This window comes from Microcaecilia unicolor, chromosome 1 (genome assembly GCF_901765095.1).
Source record: "Microcaecilia unicolor chromosome 1, aMicUni1.1, whole genome shotgun sequence".
In the NCBI taxonomy this organism is placed as follows: domain Eukaryota; kingdom Metazoa; phylum Chordata; class Amphibia; order Gymnophiona; family Siphonopidae; genus Microcaecilia; species Microcaecilia unicolor.
In genome coordinates, this window is record NC_044031.1 from 376,306,629 (window position 1) to 376,334,375 (window position 27,747).

At 42.7% G+C, this 27,747-nt stretch overlaps 1 protein-coding gene across 1 annotated transcript in view; it reads right to left on the reverse strand.

Annotated features, from left to right (window-relative positions):
* ANKH (ANKH inorganic pyrophosphate transport regulator) overlaps window positions 1-27,747 on the reverse strand; it is a 250,501-nt gene that overhangs the window by 109,161 nt on the left and 113,593 nt on the right. Inside the window, exon 2 of the mRNA XM_030209995.1 lies at window positions 1,250-1,466. Within this exon, the coding sequence (XP_030065855.1) occupies window positions 1,250-1,466 (217 nt within the window). The remainder of the gene's footprint in view (window positions 1-1,249; window positions 1,467-27,747) is intronic.

Sequence of the window (27,747 nt, forward strand, 5' to 3'; positions counted from 1 at the left end):
TCGTTTTGGCACAGCAGTTCATTTTGGCAGAGATGACTTGATGGGGAGGTGGATCACTGTGTCATGATGGAATACATATTACACTGCGCAGCTTTGTGTCAGTTTACTCACTTACTATAAAATGATCATGGAGAAACAACATGATATGATACTTCAATAACAGCATCTAAGATGTCAGCCATGATTTACATTCAATTACAATGAATGCCAAAATAATGTCTTGCACTGGGTGATGTCATGAACTATTTCTTAAATTATCTTCCTCTGTGAGAAAGGACCCCCACCTCCATCTCTTTATAACTAACTGCATGGGCAAAGGAAGAACTGGGAGCTATGGAGAAAGTGGATAACTTGGTTTCAAATGACTGCGCCTGCACTGGCACTGCCAGCAATCTCCTTACAAACTTGTTGGCAGGGCTGGGACGCTCAAAACACCAACCCCATAGTATTCAGGGTCCTACTGGCAAGGCCGGTCTTAGCAATTGCGGGGCCCTTTGCAAGCCAATTCAGTGGGCTCCCAAGCCCGCCCACGCCAGCCACCATAAGCTATAATTGATCAGAGTTTAAAAGGAGGTTTAGAGCACTCAGAACCCCACCTCTCCCCACCTCTTCAGTAGAGAGCGTCAGACAGTGGCAGCAATTTTCATATCCCGTCAGCTGCCGAGCCCCAAGCTTCCTCGCTGCTGCATCCTGCCCTTGCGGAAGCAGGAAGTGACATCAAAAGGGGGCAGGACACAGCAGCAAGGAGGTTCTGGGTTCAGCAGCTGACGGAATATGAAAATAGTTCCACTGCTTGATGATCTCTACTGAAATGTGGATGCACATTAAGGTACGGAGCAGGGAGATGTTCCGACACAGGAGGACAGTCGTGCCAGAGATTTGGGGCCTCTAGGAACGCAGGGCCCTGTGCGACCGCCCCTATTGCCCCTGCCTAAGACCGGCCCTGCCTACTGGGAAGTTCATCATGGGCCTGGCTGACTGGACACTCACACTAATGTAGGGCAGTTAGTTTACTGAAAAGGTACCTTACATTCTCTTGTATGAAAGACTTCACACTTGTGGTTGCTTAGTGTTCCCTACAGATCACAATATACTGCACTGGGTATACTTTAATATTGTAGGCTCAGTAATTCTTGAGTTATTTTAAAGCAAAAAATACTCTCAGGGAGGGGAGTAGCAGCAGGAAGAGATTCTGGTATTTTTCCAATGGTCTCTGAATACAGAGATGGCATGAGGCATTAATACCCACCAATCAGTGTATGAAAGACAGCAGCCACAGCCCCGGCTACAACCATGCATAGTACCGCCTTGGTTCGGTCTCGCTTGCTGTTCACAAACACCAGACCGACATTCTTGAAGTCGCTCATGGGACCTGTGAAGAACTTCATAAGGGAGTAGGCCAGACCGTAGCTGGCCAGCATCTCAATGGCATCCTCCTTGACAGCAGCAATACCTCGATTTAAGGCCTATTTTAAAAAAGGAACAAAGAAGAATTTATTATTATTTTTTTAAAGCTTAACTCAGCACTCTTGAGTGTACAGTCCATGGAATTCCGATCACTGTTCATTTTGATCTCTGATTACACCCTAATTTCACTCTCCCTCTTTCATAAAGAAAGACCACTAGCGGATTACAGCCATATGAAATATAGTAAACTGTTCCAGTTGGATTTCCTTCCCCTGGAGCATATAGATGCCACACTGCTGCTGAAAACACACTCTAGACAATGCAGTAGGGGAAAATATATACAGTCTTAGCTGCTGAAAGTATGAGGATGATTGGAAACCTTTGGGTAAGTCATAAATATCCTGAAGAGGTACAATTAAATGCAATGGATCTGGCAGGGTTTGTCTGCTGCTGGCTACATGCCTCTACGTCTTTAAAGAGACGGGTGGTGATGACATAGTTTATTTATTGGGATTTATTAACCATCTTTATGAAGAGATTCATCCAAGGCAGTGCACAGCAGATACAGCTTGATGTAAAATTTACAATTTTGTTAACAGCATAACAATAGTAAAATGACCAAATATAAAGCATATATACAATCAATGAGGTAAACCTAGAAATGGCAAATTGAATCTTAGCAATAGGACTAACATGATACAGTATCAGAAATATAAACTTTTAACAGCACTGCAAAACAATCATATAACAGAAATATGATAAATGTTATTGAATGATACCATAAAAAGCAGCATGGAAGAGTATTCATATAAAGCATAACTTAAAAACATATTGCCATATTGAGAAAGACAGAAGGTCCATCAAGCCCAGTATCCTGTTTTCAACAGTGGCCAATCCAGGTCACAAGTACCTGGCAAGATCCAAAAACAGTAAAACAGATTTTAAGCTGCTTATCGTAGAAATAAGCAGTGGGTTTTCCCCAAGTCCAACTTAATAATGGCTTATGGACTTTTCTTTTAGGAAGCTATCCAAATCTTTTTTAAAACCTGGTAAGCTAACTGCTTTTACCACATTTTCTGGCAACAAATTCCAGAGTTTAGTTACACACTGAATGAAGAAATATTTTCTCCAATTTTTTAAAAATTTACTACTTAATAGCTTCATTGCTTGCCCCCTAGTCCACTCATTCCATTCCATTCATTATTTTATAGACTCCTATCATACCATCCGTCAGCCATCTGTTCTCCAAGCCAAACAACCTTAGTCGCCTTCGCCTTTCCTCATAGGCAAGTCGTCCCATGCCCTTTATCATTTTCGCCACCCTTCTCTGTACTTCTCTTAATTCCACCACATTTTTTTTTGAGTTGTGGTGACCAGGATTGCACCCAGGCGTTTGAGGTATGGTCGCACCATGGAGCCATACAAAGGCATTATAACATTCTCATTTTTGCTTTACATTCCTTTCCTAATAATACCTAACATGACGCTTACAATGTCAGCATAATACAAATGAAACACCTTAACAGACATACATTAAAAGAATGAATTAACATAAATATGATGCTAACGCTGTTTGTACAATACAATGAAACATCTTAGTAAGTAGTGAAGGGGATGAGTGCAGTTGAGATACATCAGTGGGATGAGACGGGTAGGACAAAGTTATTGGGATAAATAGATGGGAGGCTAAACTGAAGGCAAAATGTATGTACAGTCGATAAGATACAGTGATATGAAAAATAAATCAATCGCCTACATCAGCTGTGATACTAATCATAAGATAGGTTCACCTGCAGATAAGTGGCTGCATAAGGGAGAAGGGGGCGGAGATGCTAATATCTGTAAATTCAGAAGGGGGAGTATATGGAGGGAGTACAGGACACATGCTTTCTCTCCTGCTCAAATGCACAAGACTGAAGGAGCTACAATAACACAGAATTAAAGTAGAGAAGGCCAAAACAATAGGACAAGAATCCTGCAATCAGACTGGCTATGGCAATTAATGTTTAGCAGCAGCAGCACTTAATGGTCAGCATACACCTGTTGGTACAGGAGCTTCTCATTAAATAAAACAAACAAAAAAAAACCTTCTTAAACCTCAAACTTTCTATTTCTCTTTTACAAGCTCGGGGGCCCTTTTACTAAGCCGCGTAAGCGTCTACACGCGCCTTATGTGCACCAAAATGGAGTTACTGCCTGACTACTGCATGGCTCACGGTAATTTCATTTTTGGCGCACGTCCGAAAAATATTTGTTATTTTCGGGCGCATATAATGGATCCGGATTACACAGAAGGCTCTTTGCTGGAGCCAGCGCCCTTGGCGATCTTTCGCGCTATAGCGGAATCTATGCAAGTTATCTCGATTGTCCTTAAGGCATCTGCGCCTCGACATCTGTACGCCATTATATCTACGATTTGACCCCTGAGGCAGGCGCCTTGCTGGCGCCGAAACACGGCCCGTGTCGGGTCTTTGGCTAATAAAGTACTCCTGTTGTCTTAGTCTTGAAGGCCCAGTGTTGCTTTTTTCTTTTGGTTTCTCTGACTGTATACTGTATTCCCCTCTCTGTCTGTATTATACCTACACTACCGCAAGCCATTTTCAGCACGCCTTTGTAAAATGGCCCCTCAGTGACTGCTGACGGTAACAACAAAATCTCAACTCAGCATTTCCATATAATTAATACAGCCCATTTAGGTATTTCTGAATTGTAACACACATCTGCATTGCTTCTGTGACTAGTTTCTTGCAGGATTCCTTGTGACATGAAACTGCATCGCTTTGAGAGGAGGCACATGCTGTATATTTAAGTGCAATACTCTCTCTCTTGATTAAACAAAAATCAAACACACCTACATACTACACAAAATTTAAGAGATCCAAAAAGAATATTTCTGCCACACTTCTACGAATGCAACCATGAAGATAAAACATAACAGACATGCAGCATGAAGCACAGGGATCATACGCATGGCCTGGCTCACATTAAAAAGTTTTTATGAATTAGCAAAGGTTTGCTTATTTGATAGTTAAAAAAGAATAAGCTGGCTTAGTGTCATTGTAATGATACCCTGTGCTGCCTGTTTATCTTTATTCTTTTTACTGCTGCCTTCATTTTACTGAATCCCAGAACCACACAAAGGGCCCTGTTGTGCGTTGGTGTTTTTCGCGTGCCTACACTTAGCGCGTATGCTAAACATTTAGGTGCCTATAGGAATATTGTAGGTACGTACATGGTTAACGCGCGTTAAAAATGTTAACGCACCTACAACGTTGCTTAGTAAACAGGGCCCAAAGCGTTGAATTCCTGGAAGCGTTTGAACCATGGTTAGTTTTTTTTTCTCACATTGCCAAAAATACAAGATTATCTGGTTTACGGATTCTAAAGGAAGTTACATGGAAATACTTTTTTAAGCCAAATAAGAGGAAATATTTTTTTACTCAAAGAATAGTTAAGCTCTGGAACTCTTTGCCGGAGGACGTAGGGACAGTGGTTAGGGTATCTGGGTTTAAAAAAGATTTGGACAAGTTCCTGGAGGAAAAGTACAAGGTCTGTTATTGAGACAGACATGAGGAAACTACTGCTTGCCCTGGGATTGGTAACATGGAAGGTTGCTATTTGGGTTTCTATCAGGTACTTGTGGCCAGGATTGGCCACTGTTGGAAACAGGATACTAGGCTAGGTGGACCATTGCTCTGACCCAGTATAGCTATTCTTATGTTCTTAGAGATTCCATCCTTCTGCCACATTCATTTCACTGACATTCCTGATTCTATATTTAGCATGGTGGGTCCAACACTTTGGAAGAATTTACCACAATATTTACACTTAGAAATGACCTATCAAAGATTTAAGGCTGGACTTAAAACATACTTTTTTGACAGGACTTTTAATGACTGATTCCTTTACAACAGGAATCATGGGGGCAACAGTATACGACCTGTAGTATTAGAACAAACAGAACTAAATTTCTTTCTTCCTTTACTACTTTTAATGACGTTCCTCTGTTAATCTATTTTATAAGTCTATTTTAATTTTATTGTACATCGTATAGATGTTTCCACTATCCCCCAAATTCTATAAAAGTTACTAAAAATTACAAGGGCAAATTTGGGCGTGCACCCAATTTAATTGAATAATGAGCTATTTAGAGCAGATAATTGGCTTAACAACCAATTATTGGCACTAATTAGATTTAATTGAAATATACGTGCCTACATTTAACATGCAAGTTCAAAAAGGGAGCATGGAAATGGGATGGTCATGGGTGTAATAAAATTAATGCATGTTATAGAATAACGGGGATAAGCACCTAATATAGGCGCATATATTTGCACTACATTTCAGCTGGTGCAAATGGCCACACCTAAAGTTAGGTTCGATTCCTGGGCGTAAGCGCTATTCTATAAACCATGCCTAACTTTAAGCGTGCCTTATAGCAGTTTTTTTTGTCACCATATTTAGAATTTATCCCTATATGTGGTACATCAAGTATAAATAAATTTGGAACTTGGAAACTTGATACATTATAGTATTCTAGGATTTATTTGTATAACTGTTCAATCTGCCCATGTGTGCATCCACCATCAAGCTAAGCACCATCGTATTTAGAAACCATTTTATAGAATAGCGTATGGTGAGAATATTACATGCCAGTATTCTGCTCATTCAAGTGCGTTCTTGGCATCTAAATGCTGGTTATCGCTTGATGATTTACAGTTTAATTCTGATCTATTGTCTTTTCACATGCAGATTAAGGCTCTATTATTATTTCAGGCACTTTGGGCTATTGATTACGACTGAAATCACACGTGTATGCTCTGCATAAAATAGACACTTTTAAATTTAAATTTTTTTATTAAAGGTGCCCTGTTATAAAATTACCCTCGCCTCCCCTCCCCCCAATAGTCAGCGATATTTAACCAGCCAGGAATAGCTCCTGGATGATTAAATAATACTTAACTGGCTGCCCACGAATATTCATTGGGGGGATAAGCAGTTATCTCCCGCTGAATGTTCCCAGTCTGCACTTAGCAGCTAACCAGTTATATTATATGATAACTGGCTATCCATTAATATTCAGCACATCGCCGGCTAAGTTTGGCAGCCAAATCGTGCTGCCAAAATAGCAGGCCTATCTGTGGCCGGTTTAAACTTAATCAGCCAGCGCTGAATATTGGCTTGGCAAGATAAGTTTAAACCAGCCAAAAAAACTGGATATTCAATGCCGGTCACTGGAAACAGCCTGGGATTGAATATCTGGTCTCATCGCCGACCATGGGAGTTAGCCGGGCTGCCTCCTGCGGTTTGAATATCAGCCTCTTTGTGTTTCCTCTGTCTGCCAAGCAGTCTAATACTGTAGTGTTAGTCCAGGGCAGGGTAACTTTATGCATGTACATCTATTGTATACAATTCAACCTGCCCCTGAGCTGGTGTACATTTAGGTAGCCACGATTTTGGCAATTGTCAATGTGTCTTTATAATATAAGCTCCAAATAGTCACCTACTTGACTTCCCCATCTCCGGGACCTGTATTAAAATGACCCTCTACATAGCTGCCTTATCAGCAATCAGGCAGAAAGACCCTGAGATGACAATGCAGGAAGGAAGGAAGCAGGGCATATTTAATTCTAAAGATATTTGTGTAGCAGCGACTGGTACACAACCCCACTTCTGTACAGCAATGAGTGAAGACTGTGCAGTTACTTTAAATAGGGGGGCAGAAGTGGAGCGAAATGGGAGCAGATTCTCTTCTACCCTCTGCACTGTCTTCTCTTCCTCCAGCTGCATCTAGGGCCTAACAGCTTCATATCAACTGCTTGTTATTACTGGTTTACTTATTTTCATGGAGTGCAACATAGGAAGACAAACCCTATTGCATAATCATATGGTTATGATTAGTCAAAGTGCTTGATTTACAAGTGCCATTTAGTATGTGAATTATGGAGATTTACACCTAACTTTATCCACTGAGCTAACTTGGCACCAGTCCTGGATATTGGCCAGTGCCTGGTTAACTTCCAGGTAACTACACATTCCGATATTCAATGCCAAAGCCTGGACATGGCCCAGCACTGAATATCCGGGGTTAATTTAAGCAGCTGTAAGCGACGTAAAAACTGTTGACCACCGTGAGCTGAATAGAGGCCTTTAGTTTTTAAGGCACAGAAATGGTCAAGGTGTGCAAACCCAAGTTACCTGGGCAATCAGTCTTGGGCTTGTTCCTATCAAGAATACCCAAATAAATCTGATTGATCTGACTTTATAATGAAAACCTGTACAAAATAAAGCCAAAGATAGTGAAAATTCATTAAGACTTCAGAAAAAATCCATATGCTGTAAGGGCCTAGGTCAGTGATTCTCAACCCAGTCTTCAGGGCACACCCAGCCAGTCAGGTTTTCAGGATATTCACAATGAATATGCATGAGAGAGATCTGTATATAAATCTCTCTCATGCATATTCATTGTTGATATCCTGAAAATCTGACTGGCTGGGTGTGCCCCAAGGACTGGTTTGAGAACCACTGGTCTAGGTCCCTTGATATAATTAACACAATGATGGATTGTAGTTCTCATCACTAAAACACTGCTCTTCTGCGAGACACAAGATTGTAATCATATGTTGCTGCTTTGTAATATACCAGTCAACCCTCATCCACAAGCAATATTCTATTGCTAGTTTCAATATAAAAACATAAATAATCTTTTGTTAGTTTTTTCCCTCTCCCTCTCAGCATATGCTCAGATTCCACAACTCAACCTCAACAGTCAACAACCACTGACCAACCCTGCCTATTCCAAGCACTTAACCGTAATGCTCAAATTATCTAAATTAATATGCTGTGCGCCAGGTTCTCTGCCGGCAGAGTGCATTAGCTCACGATCCCACACAGCAAAGCTATGATCACTAGAAATCACAAGAGAAAATGGGCATAACTTGAAAGTTACTGGCCAGTATCAAGCATCCCATTTCTAGGAAAACTTATAGAACAAATAGTCTGTGATCAAAATGATTGGCTAGAAGAGAGAAACTGGCTATATCCATGTCAATCAGGACTCAGACCTGGTTATGGAACACAAACGGTCCTTGTATCTCTACTAGATGATCTTCACAGAAACGTAGACAGGGGATCTGCCTCAGTGTTAGCACTGCTAGATTTCTCAGCAGCTTTTGGCACTGTGGATTATGATATCATGCTGGCACAACTGGCAGAAACACATATCAGTGGAACAGTACTTGTGTGGTTCAGATCCTATCTACCAGACAGGCAACAGTCCATACTGTTCAGCAGCACCTCATCACCACCATGGCCACTGACCTGTAGGGTACCACAAAGATCAATATTGTCACCTGTTCTGTTCAGTATCTACCTCAAGCCACTAGCCATGCTGATTCGTTGATGGACACTCAGTTCTACATCTATGTGGATGATGTGCTGCTACTCACACCCATTGAACCTGACTTACCCACAGCCCTGAATAAACTGACTACTTGCCTAACATCAATTCAAGAATGGGCTAAAAACAACAAACTTTGCCTGAACCCAAGTAAATCCAAGCTTTCATGGGTCCCTAACACAAACAGGCACATACCTGACATCAAAATCTCTTTTGGGAAATATGAACTCCCCCTCAAATCATGTCAGGAACCTTGGAAATACACCTAGATTCAACACTTACTTTGAACCCCCAAATCCAAGCAACCTTCAAGAGCATCTTCTATTACTTGCAACAACTATGCTGCCTATCTCCTTACATTATGAAGGCAAGTTTTGTCTCAGTTATGCATTTCATGATAACATCGACTGGATTACAGTAATGCACTGTACACTGGTCTGACTATAAAGGGAATGAACCAGTTCCAATTGATTCAGAATGCTGCAGCAAAACTAAGAGAAATTTGTAAACGATGTGACCACATCACACCATTTTTGCAAAAAACTTCACTGGCTACCAGTACAACAGTGGGCCAAATTTAAAACTCTATGTTTGATCTTCAAGGCCCTTAAAGGAAATGGTCCAGGCTACCTGATAAACAAGATAGCACCCTATACACCTTCAAGGTCAATAAGTTCTTCCCAAGGAGTATCCCCAACCACATCTTCTCCAAAGGACATCACACGATGTGACACCCGCAAGCGAGCCTTCCCTGGAGTAGCCCCCACACTCTGGAATGCACTTCGCGTAACAAAAGACTATCTCTACTTCAGGAAGCAGGTGAAAGCTTGGCTCTTCAACCAGGCCTTTAATGGAAGAAGTAACTAACTTGCTAGTCACACACATACAAGGAGCGACACTGACTGCACATACTATAGCAGGGAATGTTTTTCCTCTCCTACCCTAGCTAAGATAATATTCAAGCACCTTTCTGACCTCATTTGCAACTTTCTTTAAATTAGTACCTTATTTTGTTACTCTAACTTATTTATCTATATGTTCCATCTTTGCATACACCCTATGCTGTCTTAAATTTTTTTATCACATATTGTGTTGACAATGTAATGTAGTATACTGTGCCATATTTTGTACTTTTGTTTGAATATTTTTACTGCTGTAATTGTCTATTGCTTATGTTTGACTTATTCGTGCTGTACACCGCCATGAGTGAATTCCTTCAAAAAGGCAGTAAACAAATCCTAATAAATAAAACAGAAATAAACAAACATCCTTAATACAGGGGTCTATGCTATCAAACTTGCATTTAAAAAAACGTTTAGGACAGTTTTAGACCAAAAAAATATGTCATGTGCATGCTAGAACACCACTTAGGGAATAATTCTGTAAAGAAGGCACTAATATTTATGCAATGCCAAAAATCTGGTCATGTGCTATTCTGTAACCACTTGCATCTCTTCGATAGCACATACTTTGCAGGTAAGTGTTCTTAAGCATCCTGTACAATAATTTGCACCTCCGTCTGGCTGCCTGGGTTCCTAACATCTTTAAGAGGCTGAAGCCAGCCAGCCTCCAGGGTTAAAGGAAAGAGGAGGGGAAGTAGGTTTTGGTTTCTGAAGTTGAACAAGCAAAGGGGAGGAGGGGAAGATAACAGGTTTAACGGAGCTGTTCCGATAATAGAGATACTGAGAGCAAATATTTGATGGTGTCAGCATGGTCTGTTCCTGCTCTCAGCTACTGTATGAGGCTTCAAACCTATGCTGCAAACTCTCTCTCTCTCTCTCTTTTTCTCTCTCTCTGTCTCACACACTCTCTCTCCTAACGGTTCCCTTAAAAACATAATCGCCGTTACATGATAACCTTGCTAGCAACTGTTTCATTTGTTTGAGAAACGGGTCTTTTTTACTAGTGTAACTTATATACTTCTGGAGTCTATGCGTAAGCATTTACACAGCTGATGTGAGTGCTCAGTCACGCCTAACTGCATGTGCATGTGAGCACCTTCAATTTTGGCTTCACTAATAGAGCCACGGTAGAGGCATGCGTGGTAACTCCAAAACTACATATGTTGCTACTGTTCAAAATCCCCCGTGTCAATAAGTCCTAAGTGAATGGGCCAGTTAGGAGAAAGTACTCTCATCAAAAGAAATTGCACATTGTGACACCCACCAGTGAGCCTTCTCAGGAGTAACCCCCAAACTCGGGAACTCTCTCCCAATGCGGCTGGTGTTACTTCAGGAAGCAGGTGAAAGCCTGGCTTTTCTCCCAAACCTTTAATACATGTGGTGACTATCCATTCACTCCACATCTGAACTAGCATGCTGCATATCCTGTAATTAAGACCAGATCCCCATACTTTATTCAACTGTACATATAATTTGCCTTCAATTTAGCCATCCATTTATCCCAATTACTTTGCCTGTCTATATGTCTCAACTGCACTCACCCACTTGGCTGCCTATAAAGATGTTTCGTACTATCGTACTGACATTATGAGCATGATATCTATGTTATTTGATTGTTCTAATAACTGTCTATTCAGGTGTGTCATTTGTACTATGCAGACACGGGGCCCGATATTCAGCGGCGGCAGGCAGGGCGTTTGCTGTCCGCTGCTGGCGTTAAGCTTGGGTATTCCATAATGGGCCATATCCGGCAACTGGCATTGAATACCCAGGTTTATTTTGGCTGCTAGTAAATTTAAAATGAATCTGAGAAAATATTTCTTCACCTACTGTGAAATTAAACTCTGGAATTCGTTGGCAGAGAATGTGGTAAAGGCGGCTAGCTTAGTGGGGTTTAAAAATGGTTTGGACGGCATCCTAAAGGAAAAGTCCACAGACCATTATTAAAATGACTTGGGGAAAATCCACCGCTTATTTCTAGGATAAGCAGCATAAAATGTATTGAACGTTTTTGGGATCTTGCCAGGTATTTGTGACCTGGATTGGCCACTGTTGGAAACAGGATGCTGGGTTGATGGACCTTCAGTCTGTCCCAGTATGGCAATACTTATGTTCTTATGTAAACGTAACCAGCTATGCTGATATTCAACGCTAACCGGTTAACTTTTCAGTGGTCAAAGATAGGCCTATTTAAGCAGCCTATTTTGACCACTCAACATAGCTGGTTAGATGCTGAATATCAGTGCCTAACCGGCTATGTCATGTTATATAACCAGTTAGCAGCTAGCCATTAACTGGGATATAACCAGTTATTTCTTGCTATCTGCAGTTAGGCGCTTAAATGCTATTTAATCAGCCAGGAGCCATCCCTGACTGGTTAAATAATTTTGAATATCGGGGGGGGGGGGGGGGTGGGGGGGGGGGAGGGGATGGATGGATTTTATCATATCTATGTTATTTGAATGTTTTAATGTGTGCCTATTAAGATGTTTCACTTGTATTGTACTGACGCTGGGAATACCATATCTATATCATATCTATGCTATATGTATGTGCTTTCCGTGCTGCCTATTATATCATTTGTTCTCTGCTGTCATTTACTATATTTTATTATATGATTGCTCTGTAGTGCTATTTAATTGTTACATTTCTGATACTATGGCGCTTAGTTTAGAAGCACTATTTGTGTTTTAGACGTTCGTAAACTGGCATAGACATGTAAATCCTGATTTTAAAAGGCACAAAACTGAGGAACATGCATCTGTCCAACAGAATGTGGTCTGGGTGTGTTTTGGGCAGGACAAGGGCAGACCTAAAAAACAGACTTTCATTCCCCATTACAAATGGTCATTAATATTTAGATCTGTAATCTAGGACATCCATGGGGGTCTTGTTTGGAAACAATAAGTGTTTGTACTTATTCTGTGTTCATTTCAAAACATAACACAGGGTGATAAATGCAGGGACTGTTCCTTACATCCACTCTAAACAGAAATGAAATAAAGAAGTCGTGGGAGGTTCACCCCCTTAATACGTGCTATCCTCCTGAAGTACAAGATCCTCCTTGCAGTACAAGATCCCCTTCCTGACACCCCCTACAGTTCAAGATCCCCCTCCCCAATGACCTCAACATTTCTGATACCCTTCTCGACTCCAGCACTTCTGAACCCCCTCCCATCCTCCCCACAGTAATCCCCCTCCTGACTCCTCAATGGTCCCCATCCTACCCATCCTGCAGTACAAGATCCCCTTCTTGATTTCATCTGCAATACAAGACCCCCTACCGAACCCCCTCCCAAGAGTCCTAATCCCCCTCCCAAAGCCCAAAGAGACTCATAATCTCCATGACATAACAACCTGACCCAGAAAGCAACACTCGTGGCCCCAACTTGGATAATGAAGGATGGGATAGTCCTTAGATGTAGGAAAAGCATTTTGTAAAGGCAGTTCTATCAGGTTTTGCATGTAGCAAATTAATAAACCATGCAAAATTTGATAAACAAGAACACAAAGTTTAAAGGTAATCTGAGAATTTATTGCAAGCGAATGTAATTTAGCCATGAGAGGAGTTGCATTGGTATAACAAAGAACTCTACAAACAAGATGAGCAGCGGTGTTCTGTGCTGATTGAAGTTTCTTGACTAAAGGGTACTTTATGCCTGAGTAAATGGCATTACAATAGTCAAACTTACAGAGTACTAGTGTTTGGACCAAAGAACGGAAGATTGAATTTGGAAAGAAAGGTCTCAATCGCTTCAGCATCTACAATGTCTTAAAGACACTGGATATCCCCTTAGACACCTGAGGTTTAAATGATAGATACTGGTCAATAGTTATAATTTAGATTTTCATAGTGATAACTAACAGGTAAGTTATATTATCTATAGTGAAGTTCCTAATAGCCATAGGGTGATAGGGATTAGTCAGGATTAGGAACTTGGTTTTGTCTTTTTTAGTTTTAATTTGAAATCAGCTGCCCAGGATTCCATCAAATCCAAGCCAGATTTGATAGTAGGCAAGATTTCAACTATATTGTCTATAAATGGGATGTAAATGGTAACATCATCGTCATACATAAAGGTATTAAAACTTCTGGATTCCAGTAAACTACCTAGTGGAGCCATTATTAAATTGAACAGAATAGGGGAAAGAGGGGAGCCCTGAGGAACACCACAAACAGAGGACCACGTGGAGACATGAGCCCAGTCCACTTTACTTGATATCGTCTAGATTTCAGAAAACCGTTGAACCATTGCAGGACTACACCACAGATCAGTGGTGTGCTGGAGCCGGCTCTGTCCAGCTCGCAAGAGCCGCTTGTTAAATTTTGACAGCTCTTGCGAGCTGGTTGTTGTTGGGGGCGAGCCGGCTCCATTGGGGGAGGTAAGCATGGCAGGAGGGCGCCATCACAGGCCATGCTTACCTCCCCTGCCGCTCCGAAGCATGTCCAACGATGTCCTTCGCCCCCACCCTCCCGCTCCCGCTCCCATCTGACTATTTAAATTACCTCCGTTGAAACCGCTATTTAAAGCCCTGCTGCGTGCAGGCCGTCTCTCCAGGCTTCCCCTGCTTGCTTCGGTGACGTTCGCGCCCTTAGTCCCGCCTCCTGACGTCATTCTGACGTAATTTCCTTTTTCCACGAAGGCGGGACTAAGGGCATGAACATTACCGAAGTAAACAGGGGAAGCCTGGAGAGACGGCCTGCACGCAGCAGGGCTTTAAACAGTGCAGGCTTCGACGGAGGTAATTAAAAAACACAGATGGGAGCGGGAGGGGGCGAAGGACATGTTCGCTGGACATGTTTGGGAGCGGGAGGGAAGGGCAGGGGAGGGAGGAGAATCACTGGGTATGGATGGGGAGAGGGGGGCAGGGGAGAGACTTGCTGGGCATGGATGGGGAGAGGGGGAAGGGGAGAGACTTGCTGGGCATGGATGGGGAGAGGGGGGCAGGGGAGAGATTTGCTGGGCATGGATGGGGAGAGGGGGCAGGGGAGAGACTTGCTGGGCATGGATGGGGAGAGGGGGGGCAGGGGAGAGAGGAGAGTTTCAGGACATGGATGGAGGGGAGAGCAAGAGAAATTCTGGACATGGATGGAGGGGAGGGAAGGGAGAGAGAAGAAATGCTGGCCATGGAGGGAAGATAGAGGAAGGAGATTAGATGAGGGAAAAGGAATTGAGGAGAGAAACTGCACATGGATGGAGAAAATAGGAAGAAGCTAGATCCACTGGACAGTCAAGTCTGCGGAGGATCAGAAATGAAGAAGAAAGGAGGAAAGAAAAAAAATAAATGGAAAGGAAGACCTGGAAACGGAGTCAAGGGAACAGATAGAGAGCAGCAGAATCAGATACTGGACCAGCATGATCAGAGAAACAAAGTCACCAGACAACAAAGGTAGAAAAAAATAATTTTATTTTCATTATAGTGTTTGGAATATGTCCACTTTGAGAATCAGGTGCTGAATGTTAAAAGTTTATATTTATTTACTTATTTATGGCATTTTATCCCATATTAAACATGAATTAGATTAGAACCTGGGATCATTTAATTTTTTTTCCTGGAGAGAATAATGCATTGCCCCCTCCCCCCGGCTATGGCCAGCTCTGCAATTTTGGGGGGGGGGGGGGGCGCAGAGGTGGGTGGGTGGGCGCAGCGGTGGATGGGGGGGGGGGGGGCGCCGAGGTAGACCGGGGAGAGAGCCTGTTGTTAAAAATTTACCAGCACACCACTGCCACAGATGCCAAAATGATCTATCAAACTTTGTAAAATACAACAGTCAACTGTATCAAAAGCGCTAGACATAACAAACTGTAGAATTAAAGTTTTTCTACCTAAGCTCAGTTCTTTCCTAAAATTGGCTACCAAGGTGGTTAAGACAATCTCTGTACTATACCCAGGTCTGAGCCCAGACTGAGAACTATGCATAATGATGGACTACTGTTATAGGTCACAGCCACCCATTTTGAAATTCAGCACTGGCAAGGGCAGGAGCAACTGGGCAATGCTCTTCCCTGGACTACCCCTTAGACAACCAAGGAAGTTTTAAGATAGGCACTCTGGGTGGGGGGCTGATGTTGAATGGGGGGCAGTGAGGGGAATGCTGCTTTTACTGGAGGGGGTTCAAGAGGAAGTATGCTATTGTGAGGAGGGGTGCGGGGAGGATCTATCTTATGGGTGCCTGATCTTGGGGAGAGGGGGGAGGGAAGGGAATCAAGTCTGGGGGCAAATTATGTATGTTATTTGTAACTTGCCCAGAATGTATTCAGTGGGCAAGATATACATGCTTTTAATAATAATCTGGTCAATATTTAGCTGGTGGCGGCCAGCATTTTTTTTAAACACTGACTGCTGCAGATTGAATTAGGCCCCGATATTCAGTACCAGCACTGAATATCTGGGCTCTATCCATGCTCAGAAAGCATGAAGACAAGTGCAATTTTCAGCCCACTACTTGGTTAGCGAGCTAGATATTGGTTATTTTCCCCCCCAAAAAAGCAGTGTCCTCCTCCCAGTCCTGTCCCAACCAAGATTTGCCCCCAGACTTGATTCCGTTCCCTCCCCCCTCTCCCTTGGGACAGGGCTGGGAGGAGGACACTGCTTTTCTTGTGGGAAAATAGCCAATACCTAGCCCACTAACCAGTTAGCTAACCGAGTAGTGGGCTGAAAATCGCACCTGTCCTCATGCTTTCTGAGTATGGAAAGAGCCCAGATATTCAGTGCTGGTACTGAATATTGGGGCCTAATTCAATCTACAGCATATGGAATTTATGGAATATGGAAAGCGAGCAGATTTTTAAAAAAATGTTGAGTATTGTTGTGAATTATGCATGTTTTTACTGTAACCCACTTAGTTTTAAGTAGGCTAAAAATTTGAAAAATAAATAAATAAAATAAATAATTATACATTCAAAAACCATTCGATTACATTTCAATCTGTGTTTCACTTCATCTTAACCAGTTTCAAATTACGAAACAAACTGTCTTCCAGGACTGGCTTCATAATGAACATTTTATCCGAAGGCATGTTCAGGTTTAAGAACATAAGAGTAGCCATACTGGGTCAGACCAATGGTCCATTTAGCCCAGTATCCTGTTTTCCAAACTGTGGTCAAGCCAGGTCACAGGTACCTGGCAGAAATCCAAATCATGCCAACACTCCATAATACAAATCCCAGGGCAAACAGTTGCTTCCCACGTCTGTCTCAATAGTATGGACTTTTCCTCCAGGAATTTGCCCAAACCTTGTTTAAACCTAGATATGCTAACCACTGTTACCACCTCCTCCAGCAAAGAGTTCCAGAGCTTAACTATTCGTTGAGTGAAAAAATATTTCCTCCTATTTGTTTTAAAAGTATTTTCATGTAACTTCCTCGAGTGGTGAATCTGAGGTAAGAACCTGTCTTGATTGTCTCTGCTAACTGGCCTAAGATTCGTGACATTAGCTAACCTGTCATTTTAAAACACTGAAACAATCACTTTGCCTTTCCAATGAAGAAAGAAGATAAACAATTTCCACAGCATCTCAGCTTGGAACCTTTAAAAAATAAACAGGATGGATTCAAAATCACACTGGAATCCTGAGTATTGGTGGTAAACATGGAATTTATTTACTTTATAAAGACTGTTTATTTGAGTTTTATAGACAACTAGTAAAACATGCCCGTTTCTTGCGGCAATGAAACGGGCGCTAGCACGGTTTCCGTCCAGTCCTCCCCCCCTCCCTACTCACCCCGTCGGCTTTCGTCCGCCATTGTTGCGGACCTCGGCACGCCACCATCAATCTGCTGACATAGCTCCACCCTCGATGTCATCACGTTTGACGCGAGGGCGAGGCCCCAACATAGTGTTTTCGGTGGCTTCACCACCACGAAGGCTTCGAACCGGAAGGAAGTGCCCGGAGGACCTGACAGTGACGTCAGTGTCCTCAGAACGTTGAGGGTGAGTTTTATTATATAGGATTATCAAATACAAAAATGAAAAAAAAAAACCCCAAAGGGCCCAATATACAAAGCGATTTAACTGACCGGTTAAATCACTCGATCAGGGCTAGCCACTGAATATCAAAGTTAGCGTCTAACTCAAAGCTGGCTATCTTGGGGGCATTCCAGGGGTGGAGTAAGCACTTGACTTTTAGCCCCCGGATTCTAAATTTATGGTACCTAGATTCCACGTGGAGATACGTGCGTAACTTAATTGATGTAACAAGGTAATCAGCATTTTTAACAGTACTTATCAAGCAATATTGAGCACTAATTGGCAATAATTACTTACACTATGTGCAGCAATCGCTAAGCATATTCTATAAAGAACTGTGCCTGAACTGCAAAGCGTGGAGTTCAAAATAAATGCACGTAGCTTAAAAGGGGTGTGTTTATGAGTATATTTATGTTTTTTTGTGAGCGTTCCAAAATTTTTGCGGGTAATTACAGAATACAGGTAAGTGCACCTAAATCTATACACACAGATTTACACCAGGTTTTTATTAGCATAAATGGACGTGCGTAGATTTAGGCGCTACGGTATCGACTAAGTGTATTCTATACACTGCACCTAAATCATATAGGATACACTTAATTCTGCGTTGCACCATATACAGAATCTGACCCTAAGTGGCCAGGTTTACCACATAAATGAGACTTAATAAAAGTCTGTCCTGTCTTTATGTGGTAACCCATTGCTGCTTAAGTGCTGAATACTGATTTAAGCGATGTGTTAGCCGGCTTAAAAATAACCAGATACTGTATTCAAAGCCGAAGCCTGCACAAGTTCTGGCTTTGAATATCTAGGAATAGTGTTGTCAGCGGTGAGCAAAATGCTCACCACCAGACAGCTGGATATTGACCCCTCCAAAATTACAACATCCATTCTACAACCATAAAAGCATCAAATACTGTGCATGGCTTTTTATTCTGAGTATTACGTTTGCTTGCTTTATTGCTTTCAATTGAAATGTCCTTATCATTCTGAACTGTGTATGATGTTGTTTGTTGTAACAGGTGTGATATTCTCACCACCACCTTATGGTAAAGGGAATCACAAGACACATTGGATATGGAAGGGGTGCTTGATGTGGTACACTTGGATTTCAGCAAAGCCTTTGACACGGTTCCGCACAGGCGACTGATAAATAAATTGAGTGCCCTCGGTATGGGACCTAGAGTAACTGATTGGGTTAAAAATTGGTTGAATGGTAGGAGACAGAGGGTGGTGGTAAATGGAGCTTGCTCTGAAGAAAATGATGTCGTCAGTGGAGTACCGCAGGGATCGGTCCTAGGGCCGGCTCTTTTTAACGTCTTTGTGAGCGATATTGCAGAAGGGCTGTCTGGTAAGGTTTGCCTCTTTGCAGATGATACTAAACTCTGCAACAGGGTGAACACCCTGGAAGGTGTGAATGACATGAGGAAGGACCTAGCGAAGACAGAGGAATGGACCGATATTTGACAACTAAGGTTTAATCCCAAAAAATGCAGGGTCATGCACTTGGGTCGCAAAAATCCGAGGGAATGGTACAGTACAGGGGGTGAAGTGCTTCAGTGTGCAAAGGAAGAGCGGGACTTGGGGGTGATTGTGTCTGATGACCTTAAAGCTTTCAAACAGGTAGAAACAGGACTCACAGCACAGATCAGTGAACGTGCCGGAGACCGGTGCTGAAGAAGACTAAGGCTGGCGGGGGTTGGGGACCCCCGCAAGTAAAGGTACCTTGCGGCAGCAGCGGGTCGAAAGTAGAGGGGGCCAGGACTAAATCTGTGGGGGCCCATGCCCCCGTGGCCCCACCTAGCTACGCCCCTGAACTGAAGGCAAAATGTATGTACAGTCGATAAGAGAAAGCATGTGTCCTGTGCTCCCTCCATATACTCATAGGAATATATGGGTGTCTCTAGACTAAAAACGCTAGTGCACCTTAGTAAACAGGACCCCAATAGAACAAAGAAGAGGGTCCACTTTGCAAAGACCTGTCAATGAAAAAATAAAGAAGCGTAAAAAACCATGGATGTTACAAAACAAGAAATCTTTATTCACCAACTAGATAGACAAAATATCACACTGGCACAGCTGAAACTTAAACTGGCCGACATTCAGTGCTATTTAACAGGCCACGATCGGCTCCTGGTCAGTTAAATAACACTTAACTGGCTAAGCGCTTATATTTAGTGTGAGATAGTCGGTTATCTCTGCTGAATATTACCGCTTAGCACAAAGGGCCTTATACTATAAAAGTTATGCTCCTAAATTTATGCTAATTTAGGACCTATTATAGATTTAGCATACATTTAAGAGCATAAATTTAGGAGCATAGCCTTTATAGAATAAGGCCCATAGTGCCTAACTGGCTATATCACGCGATATAATCGGCTAGCCATGAATATTCAGCGCATCGCTGGCTAAGTTTAGTGGCCAAATAGAACCACCTAAACAGCAGTCCTATCTTTGGTCGCTATAAACTTAACTGTCCAAAACTGACTATTGACGTAACTTTAAACTGGCTGAAAATTCCACAGATATTCAATGCCAGTCACCGGAAATGGCTTGGCACTGAATATTCAGGCTCAGCCCCGCTTGCGGGACTGCCTCCCGTGGGCTGAATATCGGCCGGAAAGTGTTTTGTGGTAAGCCTTTCTCGCATATTAACCGTGCGTTAGGGCTTAACGCCTTTTAGTAAAAGGGCCCCTAAGTTTCTTTTGCACAGCTCCCAATTCAGACTGTAGAGTATATTTTGTAGTTGATTGTTTAAAGAAGCATCATCTGTTTTTATTTCTACCATAATGTCTGGTAAATTGAATACTGTAAGCACTGCAAGAGCTAGTGATATGGATGGGATGACTGTAGTGATGAGAGGGACTGAGGCTGGGCCTACATCTTTAGCTATTATGAATTAGGCTACTGTTCGCTGCCACATAGCTTTACCAGATATTGTTGCTGTATTTAAGGGCCCCTTTTACTAAGCCGCGTAGGCTTTTGTGGTAATTTTCATGTTTGGTGCACGTCCGCTATGCACGTCTGAAAAATATTTTTTATTTTCTGGTGTGTGTAGCGGATGCGCACCAAGTGGCATCTGATGCGCATAGGTCATTACCACCCAAATTCTTTATCGCTAGGTCTATGGCTGGCGGTAAGGTCTCAGACCCAAAATGGACGCGTGGCAATTTTGATTTTGACGCACGTCCATTTTTGGGAAAAAATGAGGCCTTTTTTATAGGTGAGCTGCAAAATAATTCTGCGCACGCCCAAAACCCGCACCTACACTACTGCAGGCCATTTTTCAGTGTGCCTTTGTAAAAGGACCCCTAAGTTTCTTAGGGTTCTTTAAGATCCAACTGTGTTGTTTGTACATACCTCCACTTTTCAACCTCCTACTGACATATAAATGAGGCTCCATAATAGCTCTCTGACCAAGGCCCTGCATCCCTTTGAATCCTTGACTAGCTGCCCCTGATTTTTGGGTAGTATATGTTGAATACTTATTGGGAAAGGCCAAAACTCCTGTATTTAAGGATTTTAAGTTTGGTGCAGGGAGGAGCCTGGGGAAGCATGTCTTACTGCTTCTCGCCATCACATGATCTTTCACTTAACTAGTTGAAGACCCAGTCTACCACCCTGGGATCCACCTATAGGAGGTTTCGTTTATATATGTCTCCTATGTAGAAAGATGCTAAAAGCTTTAGAAAAATCTATGTATATGACATCCAGTGCTTTCCCTGGATCTAAATCTTAAATCTTCGGTCAGCATGCATATCCCAAATTGTTGGGATTGGCAGATCAAACTCTTCCATTTGCTCCAATGTAGGTATCCTCAAAAATACAGAACTGTGAGCTTATTCAATAAAAGGGAATGTTCCTTGCTATGTTATAAAAATTCCACCAGTTCCACTGTTTTTTTTTTAAATGCCAATATGCCAGTTTGCTTCCCAGAGTTTCATTGTTATTCTTCAACTGTTTTCTAAATTGTATTTTTTTTATTTCCTTACTTATATAATAGCCTAAATCAGGACACTTTACTACAAATTATATACAGGCATAATGAGGCAGTGCATAGAGGCTACAGCTGACGTTGGTATCCAGGGCAACAACAGATAAAAGTGGAGGAGTAGCCTAGTGGTTAGTGCAGTGGGCTTTGATCCTGGGGAACTGAGTTGATTCCCACTGCAGCTCCTTGTGACTCTGGGCAAGTCACTTAACCCTCCATTGCCCCTGGTACAAAATAAGTACCTGAACATATGTAAACCGCTTTGAATGTAGTTGCAAAAACCTCAGAAAGGTGGTATATCAAGTCCCAGTTCCCTTTCCCTTCCTGAAAGTCAAAATGGGTGTCAGGAGAAGGATGTGAAACCAGGCCTCCTGATGCCCAGTTCACTACTCTACCCACCAGGCCTCTGGTTCTCTTAAAGTTAATTTGGTGGCTTTAGCTCATTCCCAGCTTTTCTCCCCACGTCACAGTTCTATTTGTATAATGCCCTCCACCTTTCTAAATAAAAACACCCTGCCTCCTCCTAGCCGGAGCAGCATCCGAGCACTTCACACCCACGGCCCTGATTGTGGTTTCACTGAATAGCAACAAAGTGAGGCAAGGTGTCTGGAAATCTACAGCAGTCTGAGTGCTGTGTATACTTTGCCGGGTCACATACTGTAGCAGTAGGGCCTGATTTTTTCTGAGCCTCAAGAACAGATCCTTCTTCTATTTCCATTCCTTATTCTTTAAGTTACATTAACACCCATTTTAAAAAAGCATCATTGCTGCATATCGTGATATACAATGCTTTAAAAAAACATTAAAGGATTATTCAAAATGCAATTAAAAATAAGAAACCAAACATTCTTGACTGAACAAGACTTACTCTGCTTCACAGCAAATCAAAGGGGCCCTTTTACTAAACCGTGGTAAACTCTGTAGTTAAAATGGCTTAATGAGGGATTTTACTATGGGGAAACTGCAAATTGGGGGCATTCTCACTATTTTTTTAATTGCAGATCACGCTTTAACTTTTGGCTTCACAAATAGTACCTGCTCCCAATTAATGCAGATGGTTAAAATTCTGTTTTTAAAAACATTCCCCACTGATGGGCTAAATTTTAACTGGATCATTTCACAATATCCTCTTCTGAAGGGCCTCCCAAAACAGAGTCAACATTTTCACAAGATGGCCTTGTAAAATGTAACAAAATCTGAAACAGCTTTCTGGGGTGATTCACAGGTGTGCCAGTTGCTGTGAATAAAAAGACCTTTTGATAGTCACACTTGTTCTTATAGAACCTATATAGCCACATTTTAGATAGAATGTGGAAATAGGAAATGACATCCAGATCAGAATGAGTATAATTCTGGTACTGTTTTTAAAACGGAATCTGCTGATGTAGAGTCTGTTTTAAAACACCTACAGGAATGCATGTGTGTGTGGTGCACATGAAGCAGGAGCATCCATTTTACAAATAGAAACATGGGGGAAAAACCATCAATGGAGGAAAACATGGCTGCTTACACATGTAAGTGTCATGTATTTACATGTTCAGATTGTGGAATATCAACTTACATGTGTCGGTGTTGGCACATACACAAGTATGCCAGCCATGTTACAAACCTACATGTGTGGATGCTGCTATTGAGAAATAGAGGCTGCAATCATTATTTATTTACAAAATGGAGGTAAAAACGAAAAATGGAGGATTGGGCGAATGCCTCCCTTAACCCTTCCTGTGAAGGGCCAGCATAAAAGTGCACTTCTGAAATACCTGTGAGAAAGAGCAGATGTAAATCCCTACGTGAGAACTGCCCCACATATACATGTATTCCCTATGAGCAATAGGGAAATCACATGTAGATTTTATGTCCCACCCACATCACACCCAAAGCCCTTGAAATCTACATGTGTAAATACTGGCTTTCTAATGCCAGGTTTTACACATGCAAATGCTTGTATTTACATATATTAATCACAACTATGGCTTCTAAAATAAGGGGCATAATATAACTTACATCATTGAGAATTTTCTATTTATTTATTAAGATTTATAATAGCATTTCTCTGCCATTTTCTTTCTATCTGGCAAGACTGACATTTTAGAAAATGTAACTCATCCCAAAACCCAGGACAATTACTACTCTTTGACATGTTGACTCTTTTTTTTTGGGGGGGGGGGGAGGAGGGAAGGAGGGCAAAATATCAAGAGCTGACTCTCAAGCTTGTAATTCTACCAATCATCCATTTAATCTTAAATCTATCCAGGCAAATTAACTAGTTACATGACCAGCTCAACAGGTCATTAAAAACCGGCTCCTCTCTTTATCCCCTAGCAGCACAATACTGCAGCAGTGACTAGAGGAAAATAGGGTAATGGTTAAGTATTAGCTCTGGCTTCTGTCTGGCACTCAACATCCCAGCCAAAAGTGACCATTCACAAACACAAACAAGCCTACAACTCTGGACTAGGAAAAGCCACAGTCACAAATGGTTCAGTCTGAAACTAGAGCTGATGTAATGTTTCATAATGGATCCTTGTGCAGGACCAGGTACATCCACTGACACAACCTTTCACAAGTGCTCCAGAAACACTGTTCACCATTTATGGGCCAGATGGTCTAAAGGGGGTTTCCCGTTCTGGAGGCAATTTTATGAGTGGTAAGGTCTGTGTTATACATAGAAAAGTATTTACACATGTTTATACAGGGGCGTCCCAAGGCAATCTGCTACCTGAGGCAAGGGCAGAGATGGCGCCCCCCCCCCCTCCCGCGGTATCTCCCCCCCCATCCTGATCTGGCATCTCCCCCCTTTCTTCTTTCATCCCCCTTCCCCAAGCCTATCTTTGTTTTCCAAAAGACGGCAGCGATTCCGTTCGGCTGTCCTGCCGCTGGCATCGGCCTCTTCTCTCTACTGCTGCCCGCCTCTGAGGAAACAGGAAGTTATGTCAGAGGTGGACCGCACTAGAGAGAAGAGGCAGGTGCCGGAGGCAGGGCAGCCAATGGGAATCACTGCTGCCGCCGTCTTTTAATAAACAAAGGTAGGCTCGGGGAGGGGATTGAAGAAGGAAGGGGGGAGATGCCAGACTGCGACCGGTGTGGTGGGATATGCCGCTCCCGGAAGACTGCCACTTGAGGTCTCTGCCTCAGGAGGCCTAATGGTAGGGCCGCCACTGTGTTTATAAGTACATTTGCTGAAAAGACTGCAGGTATTGATATATGCACCATGCCCAGGCATTCCTCAGGGAGTGGTATGGGCAGAACATAGGCAGAGCTGTGATATATATTCATATATTATAAAATATATGTGTACATGTGTACACATGCAGGTAGCAGGCTACTGGGACTGGTTCTAGGTGCGCAATTTTTGGTGACATTTATAGAATTAGGGGGTTTGTGTCTATAGGGAAAATGCTTCATACCTCAGGCCATAAGTGACACACTTAAATACTATTCACCTATTTTTCACAATGGGCTTGACGCCATGGTCTCATTTTCATAGTGCCAATACAACATACAGGCTTCCAATCTACACAATTCCTGAACCATATACATTAAGGAATATGTAAAGAAACCTGAATAAAGGAAATTTTTAACATCTCAAACTGAAGCAAAAGTAAATAAAAATACAAGAGGGATATTCATCTACACCCCAAGGATCTGCAAGGCCTATCTTTCTGAGCATGTTAATTTTTTCCACCTGAACTTTCTTTTAGTTTTGTCATTTCAGTTGCTGAATGTTTGTTCATTTTGATCCAAAAACACAGCAACATAAGAAAAAGTCCAGACGTCAGCTGCTGGACAGCTCACTGAAAGGGAAGAAATGCCGCTAATTTGTTGATAGGACCATTCAGCCAGGGAGTTTTTAAAAGTAGAAGGGAATGCAGAGAGCCGTTTTGACCCATGTGTAACAGAAGCTTGCACTCCCAGTACCCCTACTTTCAACACCTATATTCGGAACTCAGGGTCATGAGGGGGTGGGAGTGGGGGCAGCTTAGCGCTGGATCTTACACATAAAAGTACCTCAAGGCAGAAGTCTCTGCCAGTGAATAGCACCACAGTTGGATTTCTCTCATTACTCTGTTCATCACCCCTGGAAAAGGGTCTGTAACAAGAAATGGAAAAATGTGCCTACTCACTGCAACCTTCCTTCCATTTAACTAAAAAATGGATTGAAACATTTTAAAAAGGACTTTATTCTTGGCAACTAGCTTGGACTTCTGATTACATTCTAGGGCTAGATGAAATGCCTGATATAAATAAAAGACCACCAGTGCCAGGAAAATAATCCACACAAACACACACCACTAGTCTCTGTCTGTCTGTGTCTTCCACAAACCCCTCCCCCTGCCTCCCCCCCCCCCCCCCCGAACTCTACCGCATTCTTTTTCTTCTCTCCAGGCCTGTCTTATCTGTCTCTCTCCTACCTTCATCCTCTCTTTCTCACTTATCCTGTTACTGTGAACTGCTTGGAGTGATCATAATGAGCCATGTAGGCAGTATATACAAATTTTAATACATACTCCAGAATGGCTGTCCCCCCCCCCCCCCCCCCCCATCTAGCCCATCTCACCATTCCACCAGATTCTCTTCCCCACTCTCTCTCCCACCCACCCATTTTCTCTCTTTTACCCCCTAACCCTCCCTCCCAATCCCCACTACTCTTCCTCTGCCTGCACCTTCATATTGAAAGCACCACTGACCTCCCTCCCTGCACTGTCCACTACTGGCACTGTTGAACCTGGTCTTCTTATGCTGATGTCGATCTTGGGCCCCACATGCCTGCCACTGAACTTCTGGGGCATTCAGGATGCCAATGAACTTCTATCTTGACACTGCCTCAGTTGATATCCCAACCTGCAAAGGCCGCTGCTGGTTGGCAACATGTGATACAGTGCGACTCCCCCTTCTCACTTGACTTACAGGTGGTACACACTGGTACTGCATGGAAAACCTTAACAAATCAGCCCTGCTAAGCACCAGGTGATGCAAGGAAAGCCTCTTTTTTCCAAAAAGAAGCCTCCTAGAGCTCTACGGACAGAGTACAGACTCTGGCTTTTACAGATTGCTAAAATATAAACAGATTCCTGGGACCCATTTACGAATACAAAGGGATCGATATTCAAAGTGATTTAACTGACCAGAAATGGCTCCTGGCAGGTTAAATTGCTTGTTCATTTTCAGCTGTACATAATCGGACTACTGCAACTTACTCCTCACCGGCCTCCCACTTAGCCATCTATCCCCCCTTCAGTCTGTTCAGAACTCTGCTGCACGTCTCATATTCCGCCAGAACCGATATACTCATATCACCCCTCTCCTCAGGTCACTTCACTGGCTTCCGATCAGATACCACATTCAATTCAAGCTTCTCCTTCTTACCTACAAATGAACTCAGTCTGCTGCCCCTCACTATCTTTCTACCCTCATCTCCCCTTACGTTCCCGCCCGTAACCTCCGTTCACAGGATAAATCCCTCCTCTCAGTACCCTTCTCCACCACCGCCAACTCCAGGCTCCGCTCATTCTGCCTCGCCTCACCCTATGCTTGGAACAACCTTCCTGAACCCTTACGCCAAGCCCCCTCCCTGCCCGTCTTCAAGTCTTTGCTTAAAGCCCACCTCTTCAATGCTGCGTTCGGCACCTAACCCTTACTGTTCAGTGAATCCAGACTGCCCCAATTTGACTGCCCCTATCGGACCGACCGTTCACTTGTCTATTAGATTGTAAGCTCTTTGAGCAGGGACTGTCTCTCTTTGTTAAATTGTACAGCGCTGCGTAACCCTAGTAGCGCTCTAGAAATGTTAAGTAGTAGTAGGTTAGTGCGGCAGAAAACATCTGGGGATGGAGTCAGCATTTGGCCAGTTAAGTGCCAATAACCAGCATAAAGGTCAGTTCTATCTTTATGCGGTGCCCCATAGCTGGTTGTGCTGAATATCGTACTTAACTGGCTATACTTTAGCCAGCTCAGGAACCCTGGAAATTCAGTGCCAAAGCCTGGACATGGCCAGCACTGAATTTCCAGGCATAATGCCAGTAGCATTCAGCAAAACGCTGAGTGTCACTGACTTAATATCGACTCCTAAATGACAA